Below are 22,632 nucleotides of genomic sequence, written 5' to 3'. Positions count from 1 at the left end.
AAAGAGGGGTTCGATTCAAGAAAAAAGAAATCCAGAGAGTATGTTCAAGAAGAGGAGAGTGACAAACGGATTTTTAGTTGTATTGACTGAATAGCTGTGTTACCCTGCTGCCTTTATGGTTGGCATATGGCTGAAGACCCACACACAGATGGACCCAACACACACACACACACACACACACACACACACACACACACACACACACACACACACACACACACACATTTACATGAGCAGAACGAAGGGCTGATTGTTGCTGTCGAGTTAATAACCAGCAAAACGCTGGATAGATGTTGTCTGAGTAAACATTACCGGTCTCACTGTGTCTTCCCTTTCTCTCTCCCCATCTCCCTCCTCCTTCACTTTTTACTTTCTTTCTGTCGTTCCTCTTTCTCTCTGTCTGTCAATAGGTAGGAGAAAGACAGCATGTGCTGGTGACGGAGAAGTCTTTCGATGCCCAGTACTACGTGGCTCACAACAAGTTCTATGAACAGGTAAGGTATTAACCCGCTATACTCAATTCCCAGAATGCACCTGAGCACATTTGAACCACTTGTACAAAGACTGATGAGCAGTTTGTAAGGGAAAAAAAAAAACATGTCAGAGGAGGAATCCAAGGAAAAGAAGAGAAACCAGAGAAATGTTCCCAGTGAACCACTGTCAAGGAACTTCCCATTCATTATTAGCTCAAGAAAGCAGGAGCTGTTTAAAACCTGATGCTCCTTTTTTCCGGCTCTAGGGTTGAATTCTAAGAGATAAAGCATCAAATAGGACCCACCATATACTTTAAACTAGGGACTTTTAATTTTTTTTTTTATTATTCTTCCTGTGTCACCCAGTGTGAGATCAGTTTCTGCCGGGACGCAACAGTGAATAAAAAAGGAAGCTCATTTGTCCCACACATTATATCCATCATCTACGGTGTACCACAAGCGACCGGGAAATTGATCTGTATTTGATGCCTATGTATGTGTGCATCAAATACATCAAATATGATATCTGAATCTCATCTAGCCCCGCTTATTTTTACACCCGCTAAATCAAATCAGTCACTCCGCTTTGCCTGTCAGAGAGCACCCACAGCAGGTGTCGAAAGCTCGATCTTGTACCGAATTAAGTAGGTTAGCTCTAATATCACACAGGAACACACTTTCATACATACATACACACACACACACACACACACACACACCCCTTGGGTGATCAGCTAGCGTCTGGCAGCCGATCACAGCAGCACTTTTAGCTTTTTACTGTACTAACATTAAGGTCAGCCCTAGAGATATGTACATTCCATCCTTCCCACACACACGTGTACACACACACACGTGTACACACACACGGCTTCAAAGACCCTCTCCAACCTGTGAAAAATTCACTTTCAAACATTTTCAAATAAATCAATTTCCTCCTGCTTTAACCGTCATCAGAAACGTGTTTGAAGTTATGCTTTTTTATTAGTGGGGAGGGCAGGGGATGGTCATAATTTTTTTTTCCTCCGCTCTGCTTCCCTCCTTTCCTCCTGCTCCTCCTCTCACTCCTCTTTCTGCGGGCCATAAACTTAAGTTACAAGTGTCACTCAGTTCATGTATGCACTTGTGCGTTAGTGGGTATGATTTTGTGTGTGTGTGTGTTGTCTATTTGTAGGTGCGTGTGAATCGATTGTCCCCCCCCCCCCCCCGAGAACGTGTTGCCCTGTTTAATGTTTCCCCACCCCACATTTTTGGGATAGTGAATATCAGGCACACACTTCCTTGATCACAAAATGCCTTTTGCAGAGAACTTCAAACATGTGACACTTCAATAACGACACATCCCTCCATCTCCTTGAGGGGATATGCCCAAGTAATACCTATCAACAACCCCCCACGGGAACATGTCCACATCCACACACATGCAGGTTCACACGTGCGTATGTACACAGGCGGCCGCTAAAGGCGAGCCTTTGACTGCCTTGGTTTGTATGAAAAGTGCTATACAAATAAAATCTGATTGATTGATTGATTGATTGCCTGAACACTAGAACGCCCGCGATTCCACTCCTACCTAAAACGACCATGGGCGGTCAAAACGACCGCTGGTTTAAACGCTATATTCTGTGAAGATAAATACCCAACTGAGATATTAATGCACTGCATGTGTTAGCATGTCTGTCAGGAAATGACTGACACCAAAATTAACATTTAACAACTACAATATTATTTTTAACAACTTAAATTTTAGAGAAACATGGTCGAACTTGAATAACAAAATTTAAAAAGTGAAAATATTACCTGAAAAACAAAACGGAAAACACATATTACTAATCTAACAGACATAACAAGGCCTATAAACGTGAAATGTAAAAAACAAAAAACAAAAAAACAACAGAAAATAAATGCATAACGTCCCAAGAACAACCAGAACTACTAGAATGACCGTGGGCAGTCATTTTGACCGCCACGGTTTTTAGACTCTATATTCTGTCAAGATAAATACCCAATTGAGATATTAATGCATTGCATGTGTTAGTATGTCTGTTAAGAAACTAACTGACACCAAAATTAACATTTTAACAACTTTAATACTATTTTTCAAACAATTTAAAATGGCCACTGCCCAACGCCTGTAAATACTGCAACGCCTCGGTGGTAGTCATGGTGCGTCTGAAACGGCGTCTGTAAGCAGACGTGTTGGCATTAATCAGAAATCAAGTTTAGAGGATTTCTCTGCACTGGAGAATGCTAGTGTGTTTCTAGGACAGAGCAATGACCTTCACGAAGGAAATGACGTGACCAACACACGCCATAAATAGTGACATGACACACACACAATCACATGCAAATTACAAGCCGTCTTTTGACGCTCATGGTCGTTTAGGTAGATCTTATCATAACTTTTTTGTGCAATTGATCTGAAACTCATTTAATGCAAATATATGCAATTTTAGGAGCATTCATGGAGTGGCAGGTCTGTATCTGTCTTTCCTCACAAAGTTATAAAACATTGAAAATCCAAAACTGTCAAAATGACCGGCTTGGTCGTTCTAGTGTTAATCTCCTCAGTTAGTAGTGTGCAGTCATATGTGATCGTGTTCAGGTAGGAATATTTTGTCGCAGTTGTTTTTTGCACATGGTTACAACAACTGACTGCATGGCTGTCCTGACTATTAGCTGCTTCCAATGGTGGCGCACTAGGACACTTTATTTAGCAACTTATCTCGAAAGTATAATGCCGCTGTTCTTCCTTTTATGCTTTGGTCACAGGGAGGTAGTGAGAGAGAGCGCGAGAGAGAGAGAGAGAGAGAGAGAGAGAGAGAGGAGAGAGAGAGAGAGAGAGAGAGAGAGAGAGAGAGAGAGAGAGAGAGAGAAAGAGAGAGAGAGAGAGAGAGAGAGAGAGAGAGAGAGAGAGAGAGAGAGAGAGAGAGAGAGAGAGAGAGAGAGAAATCACAGTAGAAGAGACACAGGAGACATGCCTGGCATAATCCAGCTATCAGGACATGGGGACCAAGGTGACCGTACGCTCTCACTTTCACCATGTCCGCGCTCATCGTTAGACACCCTGACTAAGATCAGCAAAACAGTTACGTTAGCCGCTAGCTGTTAGCGCACGTTCTTCTTCCAGAGCAGGCAGATGGGCCACCGTGAAGGCAGAGTCGGAAGGAGGGTGAATGATGAATGAAAGGAGGTGAAAACAGTTGGGAGAAGGAGGGCAGGACAGGAGAGGAATGGAGAGGGAGGTGGGAGACAGCGATTTAGCTGGTATGAGTGTGGGGTGTTGGGGGAGGATGCAGTGGGAGGGAGCGAGGGCAAGGGGGAGCTGTATAGAAAACGGGTGAGGAAAAGGAGCAAGCTGGGGGCAGATGAGTGGAGAAGTGTGTGATAAGAACACGAGAGAGGACCCAGGTTCACTTTTACACCAGCGAATGGATATCTCACCTGACAGCTCTAATAAGCACTCGTCCCACCTGTCTGTTGGCATGCGTGTGCATGTGTGTGTGTGTGTGTGTTCAAGTGCGTACACGTGCACACATGCATTGGAGGGGGGGGGGGTTCCAGTGAGATCTGACAAGCACCTCCATCATCTAATCACCTTGTAATGGGCCTCCGATGACCCTCTCCTACACACACACACACACACACAGACACACACACACACACACTCACAGCTGTCTACGTCCTCACCTTCATCTTTCTCTCTGCTTGCCCTCGTTGCTTAGAAGCAGACTGCATGTATGGACTCACTGATGAGGCAAAACATTATGACCACACACAGGTGAACCGAATAATATTCTATCTCCAAATGTCTGCAGAATAGGGCACATGTTAAGGTCTGGGTAGATTAGATGGTAAGCAAACAATCACTTCTCGTAGTCATTTTGTTGGATGCAGGAGAAATGGACAGGAGTAAAGACCTCAGCGACTTGACAAGGGTCGAATTGTTATGGCCTGACGACTGGGTCAGAGCATCTCTGAAACGACAAGGCTTGTGGGGTGCTCCTAATCAGCAGCTGTGAGTACCTACCCACAGTGGACCGAGGAGGGACAAACCCCAAACCGGTGACAGGCTCATCAAGGCGCAAGGGCAACAAAGACTTGTTGTGGCACAAGTCACAGAAAGTTATAATGATGGTTATGGGAGGAATGTTTCACAACACAGTGCATTGCACCCTGCTGCATAAGGGACTGCATAGCCACGGGGTTCCCATGAGGACCCCTGTCCACTGCCGAAAGCGCCTACAATGGGCACACAAATTGGACCTTGGAGCAGTGGTAAAAGGTCACCTGGTCTGAGGAGTCCTGTTTTCTTTTAGATCATGTGGGTGGCCGTGTACGTGTGCCGTTTACCTGGGGAAGTGATGGCACCAGGATGCACTGTGAGAAGATGACAAGCCAGTGGAGGGAGTGTGAGGCCCCCAGGCAATGTTCTGCTGGGAAACTCTGGGTCTGGCCATTCATGTGGATGTCGATTTGGCACATGCCACTTACCTAAACATCGTTGGAGACCAAGTACTCCCTTTCATGGCAGTGGCATTCCCTGATGGCAGTGGCCTCTTTCAGCAGAATAATGCACCCTGCAAACATTTCGCACACATCAAAAATTGCTCAGGAATGGTTTGAGGAACATGATGAAGTGTTCAAAGTGTTGCCTTGGCCTCCAAATTCTCCAGATCTCAATCTGATTGAGCATCTCTGGGATATGCTAGACCAGGGGTCTCAAACTCAACTTACCTGGGGGCCGCTGGAGGTAGAGTTTGGGTGAGGCTGGGCCGCAAGTATTCCAAAAAAAAAGTACAACCGATCCAATGTTCTCAATCTTTTTTTAAATTTTTATTTATATATACAGGTGATCAAAACAAGACAGGTAACAGTACAAGTGCAGGAACAAAAACGAACAGTGTGAGACAAAAAGGGGACACCAGGTTCTGTTATGACAAGATGGAATACTAATAAGCTAATAAGCTAAAAAAACCCCAAAACAAAACAACAAAAACAAACAAGCTATCAAATAAGCTCATTGACCTGCAGTGCAGGTCAATGAGCTTATTTGAAGCACAGGAGGGGCATCTTGCACATCAAAGGAGAAGGGGTCAGCAAAAATTTGAAAAGTGGCTCTGTGTGTCTTGAACTCTGCGAACCTGTGATCAAATTGCTCCTGTAGCTTCACAATGGCATCAGCATACTTCTCACCACTGAATGGTGTGCCTGCATCCATGAGTGCCTTGCATGCTGGGAAATGACAGAGGTTTGTCTGAGAGAGCTGGGCTTTCCATAACACAAGTTTTGTGGAGAATGATCTCACGTTGTCATAGGCAGCACTGACAAGCTGCCCCTGGTTTTGTAATTTCTTGTTCAGTACATTCAGCTCATGTGTGATGTCAACAAGGAAAGCTAAGTCCATGAGCCATCTGGGATCACTTAGCACAGGAACAGCCATCCCAGCCTTCTCCATGAAGGCTTTCACTTCTGCTCTCAACTCAAAAAACCTCTTCAAGACGTTTCCCCTGCTGAGCCAACGTACCTCAGTGAAGTAGAGCACATCCTCATATGCTGACTCTATTTCCTCCAAAAAGGCACGGAACTCCCGGTGCTTTAAACCCCTGGATCTGATATGGTTGATGCATTTCACAACGACAGACATCACATTGTCAAACTTCAGGCATTTGCTGCAAAGGGCCTGCTGATGGATAATGCAGTGCAGAGCAATGGCTTCCTCCACACCCTCTTCTTCCAGTTTTTTTTTGAACAAGTGCCACCACTCCATTTCTCCTCCCTGTCATTGATGGCGCTCCGTCGGTTGTTATTCCAGCAAACCTCTTCCATGGCAAACCCGCATCCACAATGGCATCACACAGCTGGCGGAATATCTCCTGAGAGGTGGTCTGGCCATGCATTGGAATCACTGTGAGCACTCCTCCATCACTTCAAAACTGTCGTCAACACCACGGACATAGATTGCGAGCTGCGCAGTGTCAATGATGTCTGTGCTCTCATCACGAGCGACTGAGTATGCACAGAAACGTTTGGCTTTCTCACACAGTTGATCATATATGTTACCTGACAGGTCAGAAATGCGCTCTGCCACTGTGTTGGCTGAAAGGCTGATGTTGCTAAACTGACCCTTCTTTTCCGGACAGACTATACTTGCAGCCTGTAACATGCACTTTTTAACAAACTCCCCTTCTTTGAATGGCTTTCCCGACTTAGCAATCATCTCACTCAGCACGTAGCTAGCTTCGACTGCTGCATCATTATCTTTGCTAGCTTTCGTGAAGAAATCTTGTCGCTTCAGTAAACATGTTTTAAGATTGGCGACCCGTTTCTCTCTCTCATCTCCCTGGTATTTTGTATACTCATCATCAGCATGTCTAGTCGAATATGACGTCTGATGTTGTATTCCTTGTGCACCATAACTTTCTCGGTGCATATAAGACACGTCGGGCTGCCTCTGTGCTCAACAAAAAAATATGCCGTCTCCCACTTTTCCTGAAATTGTCTGTGCTTGTCACCAATTTTTCTCTTCACGGCAGGTTTTGAGAAAGACATAACTGGGGCTTGCTGACAGGATATATTTCCCTTCCACTTGGTGTCGCTCCGGAATCAAGTTTCAACCAAGTTTCAACCGTTGCTAATTCGCGCTGCCCATTATGGTGCGTTCAAGTTGTGCTCGGAAGTCGGACTTTCTGAGCTCCGAGTTTGACATTTCAACTGGAAGTCTGAAATCCGAGTCATCACTGTCATGAGCCTGCACTATGGTAGCTCATAAGTGAAAAATAAAAGCCCAGGGCAAGCGCGGGCCGCACTAACACTAGACTTTGATGTCAAGTAGGGGGCCACAAAATAACGTCCCGCGGGCCGCAATTGGCCCACGGGCCGTGAGTTTGAGACCCATGTGCTAGACCGACAAGTCTGATCCATGGTGGCTCCACCTTGTAATTTACAGGACTTGAAGGATCTGCTGCTAATGTGTTGGTGCTAGATCCCACAGAACATCTTCAGTGCTCTTACAAAGTCCATGCCTCGGCGGGTCGGCACTGTTTTGGCGGCACATGGAGGACCGACAGCTCTGTTTTTTGTTTTTTTTCCCCAACTGGAACACTACACCATTGATTATATATAGAACCGCCCTGCATGTGCAAAACTGATGCTAAAGGGGTAACTCAAGCATTATAGTTTGAAGCTTAAGGCCACTGACCAAGCTGCCATATTTGACGAGTTGGGAATGAGAATGTGTTGCGAGTTCCCAACTCGTCATATTCCATGGGCCACATAGCGCTCGGTATCCAGTTACTATAGTGTTGCCATTCAAGTTGACCACTTAACATTCTTACATTACATCCACAAGAAGGCCCTGGGTTTCAACCCTGCAGTTGCAATAAGCCACCTGTTCAAAGTGCCCTTGAGCAAGACATTGGGATTAGGGGTGTGATGGTACACAAAATCACGGTTCGGTAGGTACCTCGGTTTTGAGGTCACAGTTCGGTCCATTTTCGTTTACAGCGGGGAGAAGAGGAACAAAACATAAAATTGCTTCTTTTTTATTAACCAGTGGTTTACTGAACAAACTATGGCTCTGTCTTAAATAAAAAGTCTGTCAATACTGCTGCAACCAGATGCAACATACTAATAAAAAAGTAGAATTTACTTAAAAGTAAATCAAAATAAATATTCTGTCAAATAAATAAAAAAATGTAATAAATATCCATTAAGCTGCAGCATTTAAAAAGTTAGTTGTACTTGAGCTGTACCGAATTCACTTCAGCTGCTTTCAGCTTCACATTAGGGGGGGTGCAACAGTCTCGGCTTGCACTAAGATTCATTTTATTTTCACGTTTTGTTTTGGGTTTTTTTGCCCCCCAGGAAAAAATAATTTGTCTACGTCGTTTGCAGAAAGGGCAGCTCTTCTGGCACTAAGCGCTGGTTTATCTGCGTTTGCCATCACTACGAAGCTGCGCTGTGCTAAACTCCCTGCAGCCTCTGTGTGGCGTGTGTGCATCCGTGCTTAGTGGGTGCCTGAACGTACAACATCCGGCCTTTTGTGAAAGTTGCTAGGGGGCAAAACTCGGATTTTAAGTTAAACTCCTTACATTTCTTTGTCTTCATCTCCAGACAGCACGAAACATGGCCAGTTATAGCTGACATGAAAGAACAATCACAGTTTTCCCCAACGGAAACTAATTCCTGAAGACCTCGCTCCATCTTCTGGTCAAGGCGGCCGGTTTTGTTTCTGGTTGCAATCCAGTTTTCTACTTCTACTCTGTTTATTACAGCCATGCTAACGTAGCCTATACCGCCAACTTCTGACAAAACTACACTCTGCGAGGCGTCCGGGTAGCGTAGCGGTCTATTCCGTTGCCTACCAACACGGGGATCGTCGGTTCGAATCCGCGTGTTACCTCCAGCTTGGTCAGGTGTCCCTACAGACAAAATTGGCCGTGTCTGCGGGTGGAAAGCCGGATGTGGGGGGGTGTGTCCTGGTCACTGTACTAGAACCTCCTCTGGTCGGTCAAGGCACCTGTTTGGGGGGGGGGGGAACTAGGGGGAATAGCATGATCCTCCCACGCGCCACGTCTCCCTGGTGAAACTCCTCACTGTCAGGTGAAAAGAAGCAGCTGGTGACTCCACATGTATCGGGGGAGGCATGTGGTAGTCTGCAGCCCTCCCCGGATCGACAGAGGGGGTGGAGCAGTGACCAGGATGGCTCGGAAGAGTGTGGTAATTGGCCGGATGCAATTGGGGAGAAAAACAGGGAAAAATCCCGAAATTTTTTTTTTCAAAAAAAAAAACAACCAAAAACTACGCTCTGCGTAGGCCAGGTTACTCACTCCAAACCAGTTGATGGAAACACGCCTTATTCACATTTTCTTTATTTTCTGTTTTGTGACATGTCTAATGTTCGCGTAAAATTCGCTTGACAGTCAATGGAAACATGGCTAGTGAGGGTTTTACCAGATATGGTGGAAATGTGCATGTTTTTTGCGACATGTTGTTTAGTTTGAAAGTTGGATGGAAACTTATATGGTGTGAGCAGCTCTGGTAGAGAGTGTGTTTTTGAGAGTGCCGTTGAACATGGCTCTCGTAACGTATCAAATCGACTGAAGAGTCATCATCTTCATACTGAAGATCTCTCTTCACTCTGGAAAAAAATACAAGTCCAAATAGTACGTTTAAAAAAAAGAGAACTATCGCTGTGAATTACAATTTGGCCCGGCCTCTTCTGAGATCTTGAGGTGAAGCATCATGAAAGCCCAGCGGCGGCTGTAGCGGCGAGTCGCGCTGCCGTGGGGGGTGAGAGGTTAAGCGCAAGAGAAAAATAAGTTTTCGAAGCATTTTCCAATCCTTCACTGTTAAAACACCAAGTTAGGAGTTCAAAACGTGTTTGAAAGGAGGAGACGTTTCAAAATTATCTTTATTCATCATCGTAACTAATTAAGAAAAAAAAATAATTCACAGTAAGGCATAATTATACCTCTTTGTTTTCCACTTTCTCTGCTGCGATCTGTTGAGTTGTGTAGTTGCCATGGGGAAATTATACAACAAACCCACAAATCCCGCTGGTTAATCTCACAGCTGTTGCCATAGTTTTTGACCTTGAGGGCCTCCGTAAATTGAATCGAAAACAATCGGCACAGCAGTGAATGATTTTTTTTCTTCATTATTTCTTTAATTTAGGCAGGCTGGGGCCAGCTAAATAACAATGTGGAGAAGCGTTGGGGAAAACTCCGTTTTTCTGTGGCTCTTAATTGAAAATGTAATTGACAGACGCGGAGAGATACACACAGGCGGCTTGATGATGGTAATAGGGGGTCTGCACTTCTTTCCTGATGTGGTCTTTTATTTATTATAATCCTCGAGGTGCGTGAAGACACACACACGGAGACATGAGAGGGACTGTCTGGATCTGCTGGTTGGCCTCTATATGTCTTTCTTATGCCCCAAGAGTGGTCGCCGAAGGGTTCTTATCTACCCCTAACAAACGAGCCAACCGAAAATAAAATGAGCCTTTGGCACAGTTTTGCTCGAAGAAGTGGCTTGTTCTCATGGTTCTGTCTAGTTCAGCCGAGTGCTCATTCCACAGGGTCGCTTGTTTGATTTCCACTGGGGCGCCCAAAAGGCAAACACCGCTCACTATGTTATGTTGTGTGTCCTTCCTTTGCCTTTAATTATCAAGTCGAACAGCCCCTTCCGAGTCATTTTAGCAACCCTTCTTTTTTTTCTCCCCAATTGAATTTGCCAATTACCCCACTCTTCTGAGCCGCCCTGGTCTCTGCTGCACCCCCTCTGCCAATCCGGGGAGGGCTGCAGACTACTGCATGCCTCCTCCGATACATGTGGAGTCGCCAGCCGCTTCTTTTCACCTGACAGTGAGGAGTTTCGCCAGGGGGTCGTAGCGCATGGCAGGATCACGCTATTCCCCCCCCCCAGTTCCCCCTCCCCCCCGAACAGGCGCCCTGACCAACCAGAGGAGGCGCCAGTGGAGCGACAAGACACATACCCACATCCGGCTTCCCACCCGCAGACACGGGCAATTGTGTCTGTAGGGACACCTGACCAAGCTGGGGGTAAAACAGGGATTCGAACCAGCATGCCCCGTGTTGGTAGGCAACAGAATAAACCACCACACCACCCAGATGCCCCCATTTTAATAACCTGAAGCAAACTGTCCAATGATTCTCTCCAATGGTGGCCCAGTGGTTCGTGCTGTCACCTCACAGCAAGAAGATCCTGAGTTCGAACCCTGGGGTTATCCAATCTTGGGGGCCGTCCCAGGTCCTTTCTGTGTGGAGTTTGCATGTTCTCCCCGTGTCTGCGGTGGGTTTTCTCCGGGTGCTCTGGTTTCCCCCACCATCATAAAGACATGCATGTTAGGGTTAATACTCCTGTCTGTGGCCCTGACCGAGGCATGGCAAGATGAACTGGTCCCCAGGCGCTGCACGGCGGCTGCCCACTGCTCCTAGCTACACAGCTAGGATGGGTTAAATGAAGAGCATGAATTTCCCCATGGGGATTAATAAAGTATATTAAAAAAAAATCTGTTCAACTTTTTTGGGGTAATAGGCCCTCACATGTCAAGGGCACAACTGCAACACGTGACACTGTGTGTCGCAATCACACTTTGTTTCAATGAGCCATATCCTCGGGGATTTTTGAGTATTTTGATGAAACCGTTGTTTCTCGTTTCCACTCATTCACAGGTGCTGGTGCCCAAGAGGCTTGCGTTCAAAGGGAAGATGATCGAAGTGGACATCTACGAGGCGGGAAAGCACTTCCTGAAAGGACAACCAGTAGACGACTGTGAGCCGTTCACGCCCTCCATCGCGACACCGCTGCAGAACGGACAGGTGTCTGGACTGACGCAGGTATACAGGAAATTGCATACACAGACATGCATGAACATGTGAACACACACAAAGACACACTCAGTGTAAAGCTCTCTTAGTTTTTACCCCCACAGAAAAAGAAGAGTGGTTTGAACATTTTCAGGTGTACGTTAAAGCAGCGCACACACATGCCTTATCTTCACACGATGAGGCATAGGTTACTCAAATACCTGGTCTGCAGGACCCATCAGCTACATTTACTATCACTTCAGCAGACTGTCACGCTGTCAATATAAGAGCTGTGAAATGTCTGGCGCAGCTTACAATAAGGCGTTAACTGAAACGACCACAGGAAGTGCTGGTATCAGTTACTGTTAGCCGACACAGTGTAAGTCTCTCCAGCGCTCACTCTGACTCCGTCTGAAAATCACCGCCATGAAACATATCAGGTGACTCCTAATGCTGTGTAATCAGCAGAGGAATGAGATGTGTGCGGGCGTGTGTGTGTGTGAGAGAGAGAGTGTGCATGCATGCATGTGTGCGTGCGTGTACACATATACGTATACTTCACTGATTCATGCTTTGGCATTCATGCAAAGCACAGACGAATCAGGTGTGAGAAGAGTAATTCCAGTAAAGCTGTGACTTGCTACATTGTCCTCACCCCTCTTTCACCAACTTTCTTCCTCCACGTCTCTCTACTTTCCCCCCTCTCCCCGTCTCCCCCTTCTCTCTCGCCCTCTCTCTCTGTCTCTCTCGCCCTCTCTCTGTCTCACTCCTCTCTCCCTCTGTCTCTCTCGCCCTCTCTCTGTCTCTCTCACCCTCTCTGTCTCTCTCTCTCACTCTCTCGCCCCCCTCTCACCCCCTCTCTCTCTCGCCCTCTCTCTGTCTCTCTCGCTCTCTCTCTCTCTCGCTCTCTCTCGCTCTCTCTCGCCCTCTCTCTTGCTGTCTCTCGCTCTCTCTCTCTCTCTCTCTTGCCCTCTCTCTGTCTCTCTCGCCCTCTCTCTTGCCGTCTCTCGCTCTCTCTCTCTCTCTGTCGCTCTCTCACCTCTCTCTCTCGCCTTCTCTCTCTCTCTCTGTCTCTCTCTCTCTCTCTCTCTCTCTCTCTCTCTCTCTCTCTCTCTCTCTCTCTCTCTCTCTCTCTCTATGTTAATGTGTCTGTCTGTCTTCCTGCATGTTATTTTTCACTCTGACTAGCTGTAGCTTATAGCTCAGGACATGGAGCCACAGAGCAGAATATGATACACTTTCTAATTTCACACTCCATCAACCTTTACTGCCAGAGAGAGAAGGCGAAGGGAGACAGGAAGAAGTGAGAGAGATGGATACAGATGAATGGAAGAGGAATGAAAGGAGAGAAACGGCCAAAAGGATGGCATGGTGTAAGATAAAGAGCAGGAATAGAGTGAGTGGATGGAAGTGAGAGGAAAGACAAAAAAGAAAGGACGGTGTGTGTGTGTGAGAGAGAGAGATAAAGGGAGAAAGAGGTAATTCGCATCACACAGAGCAGCACTGTAACTGTGATGGCATTTACTAAAAGTTCAGCAGCGACGACTAGACCTCGTGAAACTCACTGCCTCATAAAATTATTATATTGCCCCCCCCACACACACAGACACACACACAGACAGCTCTCTTTCTCTCTCTTCATGTGCACATAATCTCTTACACACACACACAAATATCCTGCGTCACACACACATGCACTCTGTTCAGCACAGTTTCGAATACGCACTCTCAACATGCATACACACACTCCCACATGTTTTTCCTCCTTTCTTATTTCTGCTCACATGCACACATGCACATACACATATACTATTACCAGGCCTAATAAATATCTTTTCCCAGACAGTTTCGGATACTTATTATGTCCAGTCCTTCACCCAGATTTGCTGTTGGGGGGGGGGGGGGGGCGTTATGCAGAGGGGAGGGAGAGTGAGCAAGTCATCGCCGTCTGCTGCAAACTCTGTGAGGGAAGATGTTGGAGGATGGAAAGAAAGAAGGAGGAAGAGACGGACAGAAAGCCATTGTCTTCAAATGCAAAACTTCCCGAAGGCATGACTGAGAAGGGAAGAAGGCAGCACACACAGATGGATGGCTTGACAGACAGACAGACAGGCAGACTGGCAGAATGACTGACAGATAGACAGACAGAACTACAGGAGGGATGACAGACAAAACCGGTAGTCTGAGAGAGTGACGGACAAACTAAACCTCAGTCACATTCTGGTCGCATGATTTTATGGGTTCATAAATTTGTATGAGTGCTCTTTGCAGTTAATTGCAAAGTATTACCTCTTTATGATTTCAGCTCATTTATGCAAGTGGTAATAGAATCATCCATTGTTGACTGGTCTGGAGATGAGGGGATGAAAAAGATATGTGAGGGGAGCCCACCAGAATGGCTGCCTCCACTCTGAGCAATCTCTGGTGCTGATGATAATGAGCGTGGTCATTGTGACCTCCCCTGTCCGCTGTTGATGACAGATACAGTGGAAGAGGCAGAGATGGAGCACAGCGCTACTAGATAAAGGGACTCATTGATTCGAAAACCTTGCAATAATTATGAGCCGCACACACTTGCAGTAGAACCGACTACATATTTCATTAAGCTCCACAAGCATCAACGATTTGTTTTTTAATCATGTACCCTCTGTCGTTATACACTCACTGGCCACTTTATTAGGTACACCTTGCTAGTACCGGGTTGGACCCCCTTTTGCCTTCAGAACTGCCTTAATCCTTCGTGGCATAGATTCAACAAGGTACTGGAAACATTCCTCAGAGAGTTTGGTCCATATTGACATGATAGCATCACGCAGTTGCTGCAGATTTGTCGGCTGCACATCCATGATGCGAATCTCCCGGTCCACCACATCCCAAAGGTGCTCTATTGGATTGAGATCTGGTGACTGTGGAGGCCATTTGAGTACAGTGAACTCATTGTCATGTTCAAGAAACCAGTCTGAGATGATTCGAGCTTTATGACATGGCGCGTTATCCTGCTAGAAGTAGCCATCAGAAGATGGGAACACTGTGGTCATAAAGGGATGGACATGGTCAGCAACAATACTCAGGTAGGCTGTGGCGTTGACACGATGCTCAATTGGTACTAAGGGGCCCAAAGTGTGCCAAGAAAATATCCCCCACACCATTACACCACCACCACCAGCCTGAACCGTTGATACAAGGCAGGATGGATCCATGCTTTCATGTTGTTAACGCCAAATTCTGACCCTACCATCCAAATGTCGCAGCAGAAATCGAGACTCATCAGACCAGGCAACGTTTTTCCAATCTTCTATTGTCCAATTTTGGTGAGCCTGTGCGAATTGTAGCCTCAGCTTCCTGTTAGCTGACAGGAGTGGCACCTGGTGTGGTCTTCTGCTGCTGTAGCCCATCTGCCTCAAGGTTCGACGTGTTGTGCGTTCAGAGATCCTCTTCTGCATACCTCGGTTGTAATGAGTGGTTATTTGAGTTACCGTTGCCTTTCTGTCAGCTCGAACTAGTCTGGCCATTCTCCTCTGACCTCTGGCATCAACAAGGCATTTTTGCCCACAGAACTGCCGCTCACTGGATATTTTCTCTTTTTCGGACCATTCTCTGTTAACCCTAGAGATGGTTGTGCGTGAAAATCCCAGTAGATCAGCAGTTTCTGAAATACTCAGACCAGCCCGTCTGGCACCAACAACCATGCCACGTTCAAAGTTGCTTAAATCACCTTTCTTCCCCATTCTGATGCTCGGTTTGAACTGCAGCAGATCGTCTTGACCATGTCTACATGCCTAAATGCATTGCGTTGCTGCCATGTGATTGGCTGATTAGAAATTTGCGTTAACGAGCAATTGGACAGGTGTGCCTAATAAAGTGGCCGGTGAGTGTATGTGAACAGTCCTGAATAATACTAGGTGTTAACTGACAGAGATGAGTGAGATAAGAGTGTACTTTTGCATGTCTCTCACGCACACACACTCATGCATGGCCCATATGTCCCCATATACATTTGAAACGCACCTATTTCCATGCAGTCTGTGCATGGCTTCACCACACTGAGATATGTGTGTGTGTCTGTGTATTTAAGAGAGCAAGAGATGAATGTGAGATTAGGTAGGCAAATTTACACTGATGAGCCAAAACATTAAAACCACCTGCCTAATATGCTATTGGTTCTCCGTGTGCTGCCGGAACAGCGCCGACCTGCCGAGGTGTGGACTCTACAAGACCCCGGAAGGTGTCCTGTGGTATCTGGCACCAAAACATTTGCAGCAGATCCTTCAAGTCTTATAAGTTGCAAGTTGAATCAGACTTGTCAGCCCAGTACAACCCACAAATGCTCAATGGGATCGAGATCTGCAGAATTTGGAGGCCAACGTGACACCTTGAACAATTAATCGTGTTCTTCAAACCATTCCCGAACAAAGTTTGCAGTGTAGCGGGGTGCATTATTCTGCTAGAAGAGGCCACTGCCATCAAGGAATACCATTGCCATGTATTTGATCTCCAACGATGTGTAGGTAAGTGGCACATGTCAAATTGATGTCCACATGAATGGCCGGACCCAGGGTTTCCCGGCAGAACATTGCCCAGAGCATCACACTTCCCCCACCGGCTTATCATCTTCCCACAGTGCATCCTGGTGCCACCACTTCCTCAGATAAACGGCACACATGTACTCGGCCATCCATGTGATCTAAAACAAAACAGGACTCATCAGACCACGTGACCTTATTCTACTGCTCTAAGGTCTAGTTCCGACACTCGCGTGCCCATTGTAGGCACTTTTGATGGTGGACAGGGGTCATCATGGGCACTCTGACTGGTCTGTGGCTACGCAGCCCCATATGCAGCAGGGTGTGATGCACTCTGGGTCGTGATACATTACTCCTGTATCCGTCATTAAAATGTTCTGTGACTTATGACACAGTAGACCTTCTGTTGCATCGGACCAGATGGGATAGCCTTCGTTGCCCTCATGCATTAATGAGCCTCGGGCACCCAACACCCTGTTGCTGGATTGGGGATTGTCCCTCCTTGGACCACTGCCGGTAGGTACTCACCACAAGCTTTGAGCACCCCACAAGCTTTGCCGTTTCAGAGATGCTCTGATACAGTTGTCTGGCCATAGCAATTTGGCCCTTGTCAAAGTTGCTCAGGTCTTTACTCCTGGCCATGTCCCCTGCATCCAGCACATTGACTACAAGAACAGATTGTTTACTTACCATCTAATCTGCCCAGATCTTGACATGTGCACTTGTTTAGAGACGATCAGTGTTATTCGGTTCACCTGTGAGTAGTCATAATGTTTTGGCTCATCAGTGTACTCCTCAAACTATAAAGTCCATAATAGCAAACCTTTTGACAGAGAGAGTGGGAGGAAAGGAGAAGAACAGACCTAGAGTCAGGGAGAGGGTTGTGTGATGAGTGATGGAGAGGTGCTAGAAAGTCTTATTTGATTCAACATATGCTAAAATAATGAAGGAGAGAGCGAATAAAAGAGGGAGGATTGAAAAGCGGAGCATTCGGGTTGACAAAGGAATTCATTAAAGTCAATCACGTCAGCTTGTGGAGAGAGCAAAGAGAGAGAAGGGGAAACAGAGAATGAGAGAGACCTGTCATTTCAGAGATAGATGTTTGCACACCAGCCAGCATCCATACTGATTTTTGGCAATGCAGCAGGATTGATAGAGGGAGGAATTTCTTTACAGACAGGTGAAAGCATGGGTAGATGGATGTAAATTAAAATATGGACTGATAGTGGAATGGAGAGGTGGGCTTATGGCTATATATGAATGAATGAAAAGTTTGATGGATGTGGTGTGCCCTAAGGTTGTTAGATTCACAAACAGATGATGGAGGGATAGATGGATGAATTGATGGATGGATTGGATGGGTGGGTGGATTCATGGTTGGGTGGTTTATTGAATGTAAGGAACTTTTATGGTACACCCCTTTATGTCTATGCCAGGGTGTGCTGAGTTCAGAAGACAAGGAAGGAACTGTTTCTTCAAGTCTCCACAATGCAGCGAGATGTTCTGTAAACAGCTAAATCCAATAGATGCTAATGCAATTTTAGAGTCAACAAAATACATGGTATGGCCAAGAGTATGTGGACACCCCTGCTAATTAATGGGTTCAGCTATTTCAGCCACATCCATTGCTAACAGGTGCATAAAATCAAGAATATAGCCATGCAATTTCCACAGACAAACGTTGGCAGTAAAATTGGTTGTACTGAAGAGCTGCTATATCTGCTCTGGTCAACTGTAAGTCTGTTATTGTGAAGTGTTTGTGCAAACGTCTCGGAGCAACAGCAGCTCAGCCATGAAGTGGTAAGACATAAGCTCACAGAACGGGACCGCTGAGTGATGAAGCGCATAAAAATCATCTGTCCTCGGTTGCAACACTAGCTACTGAATTTCAAACTGCCACTGGATGCAACGTCTGCACAAGAACTGTTCATTGGGAGCTTCATGAAATGGGTTTCCCTGGTTGAGTAGCTGCAAGCATAAGATCACTTTGTGCAATGCCAAGTGTTGGCTGGAGTGGTATAAAGCAGACTGCCATTAGACAGTGGAACAATGTAGTGGAAAAGTGTGATGACTCACGCTTCACTATCTGGCAATCAGATGAACCAATCTGGGTTTGGCAGATGCCAGTAGAATGGTACCTGCCCGAATGCATAGTGCCAACTGTAAAGTTTGTTTGAGGAGGAATTATGGTCTGGGGACATTTTCAATTGTTTGGGCTAGGCCCTTTAGTTCCGGTAAAGAGAAATTGTAATGCTACAGCATACAATGACAATCTAGAGAGTTGTGTGCTTCCAACTTTGTGGCAACAGTTTGGGGAAGGACCTTCCTGTTTCAGCATGACAATGCCCCCGTGCACAATTTGAGGTCCATACAGACATGGATTACAGAGTTTGGTGAGGAAGAACGTGACTGGCCTGCTCAGAGACCTGACCTCAACCCCATCCAACAGCTTTGGGACTAATTGAATGCCGACTGTGAGACAGGCCTTCTCCCCAACATCAGTGTCTCACTGATGCTCTTGTGGCTGAATGGAGGTGAATTCCTGCAGCCATGTTCAAAAATCTAGTGGAAAGCCTTCCCAGAAGAGTGGAGGCTGTTATAGCAGCAAAGGGGGGGACCAACTCCAGATTAATGCCAATGGTTTTGGAAGAAGATGTTCAACAAGCACATATGGGTGTGATGTTTAGATGTCCACATACTTGTGGCCATGTAGTTTACCTAAGTTAATGAATTAATTTCATTGTAACTTTTTCAGATTTAGTGGTAAATATAGATTGGATCCTATTTAGGTGTCTACCCTTCACTCTCAGTGAAATAATCCAAGGATTCAAAACAAGGCAATAGACCATAAATCACAGCCACGCCACCAAGATGGACTCGTGTGAATGCACTCCTTTTGATGGACAGCGATGACCTTAGGCTTGACACACGTGTTTAATTACCTCTGATGTGCACTGATGACTACAGGCTCTCAAATCACATGCCCAAAGTGCCTCCAGCATTGTAGGGATAAGCCATGGTAGAACAGCTGCAAGAACCTGGGAGTGCTGATGAAAATTGGCATCAGGCTGCACTGTAAGAACGAAGAAAGACAGCATCTACTTCTTATGTGTACCACTGGTTGAGTGAACTTGCTTCTGCCTGCCTCTTTGCACAACTAGCATGTAGTGAAGATAGCTTTTTCTGTCACAGAGGGCAGGCAGTCACACCACTGTCAGTTCTGCCCATCCTCTTGTACATTAGTACAGCAGGATTTTCCTCTCGGGGCTGGGGCAGCATTGACAGAAAGCCTTGTTCCACACAAAAGAACAGACAATTTAATAAGAAAGTTGTTAATAATAATAATAGGTCTGGACTAGAGTCCAAATGGACTAGAGTGAAACTCCCTTCTCGTGTTTTTTTAAGGGTGTGGCTAATTCTAGGGCAACACAAGATCCTTAATGAAATATAAAAAAAATGCATCTTAAGATAGTGGCGTGACATCGGCCACCTGCTACTACTTTCAGCTGCTCCCATAAGGGGTCGCCACAGCGGATCATCCTTTTCCATCTCTTCCTGTCCTCTGCATCTTCCTCTGTCACCCCAGCCATCTGCATGTCCTGCCTCACCAAATCCATAAACCTCCTCTTTGACCTTCCTCGTTTCCTCTACCCTGGCAAGTCCATCTTCTGCATCCTTCTCCCAATATACCCAGCATCTCTCCTCCACACATGTCCAAGCCATCGCAATCTTGCCTCTCTTACTTTGTCTCCAAACCGTCCAACCTGAGCTGTCCCTCTAATATACTCATTCCTAATCCTGTCCTTCTTCATCACTCCCAATAAAATCTTAGCATCTTCAGCTGTGCCACCTCCAGCTCCACCTCCTATCTTTTCATCAATGCCACCATCTCCAACCCATATAACATAGCTGGTCTCACAACCATCTTGTAAACCGTCCCTTTAACTCTTGCTGGTACCCTTCTGTCACAAATCACTCCTGACACTCTTCTCCACCCACTCCACCCTGCCTGCACTCTCTTCTTCACCTCTCTTCTGCACTCCCCATTACTTTGAACAGTTGAGCCAAAGTATTTAAACTCATACATCTTCGTCACGTCTACTCCTTGCATCCTCACCACCATTGGCCACCTCCAGGGCCAAATGAATGTCCATACTACCTTGATATGAATCCAGCAAGAACTTTGTCTCTCCCCAGCAGTAATTGCATTCAGCCCGTTTACCATCTGCATAGAAACAAATGGGGGGGAAAAAATCTCTGACAGATTTTAGTGTTTTAATGATAACCTCAAACTTTGTTGTGGGTTTCTTATCTCTGCCTGTGTTATTTAGATGTTGTGTTCCCTACATCTCCAGTGGCTGTTTTCCTCTCTTTCCCTCACCAGTTGACTGTCGTTCTTCCTTTCTTTTTTTCTTCACTAATCCCTTACCCTTTCTCTCTGTCTTTCAACTTGTTAATGCCTTGGCTTTCTTTTCTGTGGTTGATGCGATGGAAGGAGAGAGAAGCAAACAGCTGAACATTGGCTATTGTGAACAGACAGGCATTACTCCTTCTGCTCCCTTGTTGCAAGTCATTGGAACCCTCCTTTTCACTCTTTCTCTTTGTCTCCCTGTCTCTCTCTGTTCTCCATCATGCCTAACAGTGCTATCTACAATAAGGGAGACCAGCCATGGCCCTTTTAGGAAGGCACAATGAGAGCGAGAGAGCTCTCATTCAATGAGGTGAAGGAGAGAAGGAAAAAATGTATCTTCAGCACTCCTCATCTTCAGATGAAATTAAAAGATAGACAAGAGGGGGGGGGTCAAAAATGGAGAGCGGGAGAGGACACAAGAGTTAAGAAAGGCAAGAAGAAGAGGTCAGGGAAGGAAGGGAGTGCCCTCCCTCCTCTGCAGCTGGAGTGCCTCCCCAATAATCAGCTCTTTTCAAAGAGCATCCTCTGAAAGAGACAGACAGAGAGATGGTATGGAGGATGTGGAAGATTAATTTGACAGAAGAAATGAGAGACAGAGAGGTAAAATGAGAGGGTCAGTGTGGTAAGTCAGAGATGGACATGGGATGGGAATGTGGGCTGGGCTGACTGTACCTGTGGCATCAGTGTGAGATGAGGAATACAGCCCTTACCTACCTAGTATGGTATGGAGATACCAGTCCAACAGGTCTTTTTTGTAGTGTTAAACTGGCATGCCTTTTTATCCCCACTTTTTTGACCTTGACCTCTCTGTTCCATTTCTTTTTCTTTTTCCCCACTTTTTCTCCCAATTGTACTTGGCCAATTACCCCACTTTTCCAAGCTGTCCCGGTTGCTGGTCCAGCCCCTCTGCCGATACAGGGAAGGCTGCAGACTACCACAGGCCTCCTCTGATACATGGGGGGTCGCCAGCCGTTTCTTTTCACCTTACAGTGGGGAGTCTCGCCAGGGGGACGTAGCACATGGGAGGGTCACACTATTTCCCCCCCGAACAGGCATCCTGACCAACCAGAGGAGGAACTAGTGCAGTGACCAGGACACATACCCACATCCAGCTTCCCACCTGCAGACACGGCCAATTGTATCTGTAGGGACGCTCGACCAAGCCGGCGGTAACACGGGGATTCGAACCGCCAATCCCTGTGTTGGTAGGCAACGGAATAGACCGCCACGCCACCCGGATGCCCTCCATTTCTTTTTCTCTTTCTTTCTTATCCAAAAATCCACTATTTATAATGGCCCCATCTTCCGTTCTATCATTCACTCTCTTCATTTTTAATCCCCTTTCAAACCATGCTTTCAAGACATCCTTTCAATTACTCAGTGCTGCCCTCCCATGTGGATTTGCACACACACACACACACACACACACACACACACACACACACACACACACACACAAATGCCTGTCTTTCTGTCCATTCGAATGTGTTTGCCTGTATTTCTATCTCTATCTGTATCTGGGTGAGAATAGGTGGGTGAATGGAAAGGAAGAAAAAGAAAGACCTTGGACGGGGGGCATTAGAAGGTGGGGACAGTTAAGTCAATTGCTCATGTATTTACACACACTAGGACAGGATGAGTGGGTGGCATTGCCATCACTTTGCATCATAACACATGCGCAGACGTACACACACGCTCACACACAGGGGTTATCAGCAGCCCATTGCTGGAGGCCAGGAGCCAGTCATTTGTGTGTATACAGCCAAAGATACACACACTCTCCTACACTTGAATACATGGTCCTTCTGGAATAGCTGACACACTCCCTGTTTGCCTCAGGCCCTCTTTGATGCCTGCTGGACACACGCACACACACACACACACACACATAC

General features: G+C 46.3%; 1 protein-coding gene across 1 annotated transcript in view; it reads left to right on the top strand.

The window, feature by feature from the left end:
• Positions 1-22,632, top strand: part of cdkal1 (CDK5 regulatory subunit associated protein 1-like 1) — a 505,260-nt gene that overhangs the window by 465,391 nt on the left and 17,237 nt on the right. Inside the window, exons 14-15 of the mRNA XM_056286983.1 lie at positions 411-494; positions 11,672-11,836. Coding sequence (XP_056142958.1) covers positions 411-494; positions 11,672-11,836 — 249 coding nt within the window. The remainder of the gene's footprint in view (positions 1-410; positions 495-11,671; positions 11,837-22,632) is intronic.

The sequence above is a fragment of the Lampris incognitus genome, chromosome 9 (assembly GCF_029633865.1).
Source record: "Lampris incognitus isolate fLamInc1 chromosome 9, fLamInc1.hap2, whole genome shotgun sequence".
Lineage (NCBI taxonomy): Eukaryota > Metazoa > Chordata > Actinopteri > Lampriformes > Lampridae > Lampris > Lampris incognitus.
This window is presented reverse-complemented; position numbering and strand designations above follow the sequence as displayed.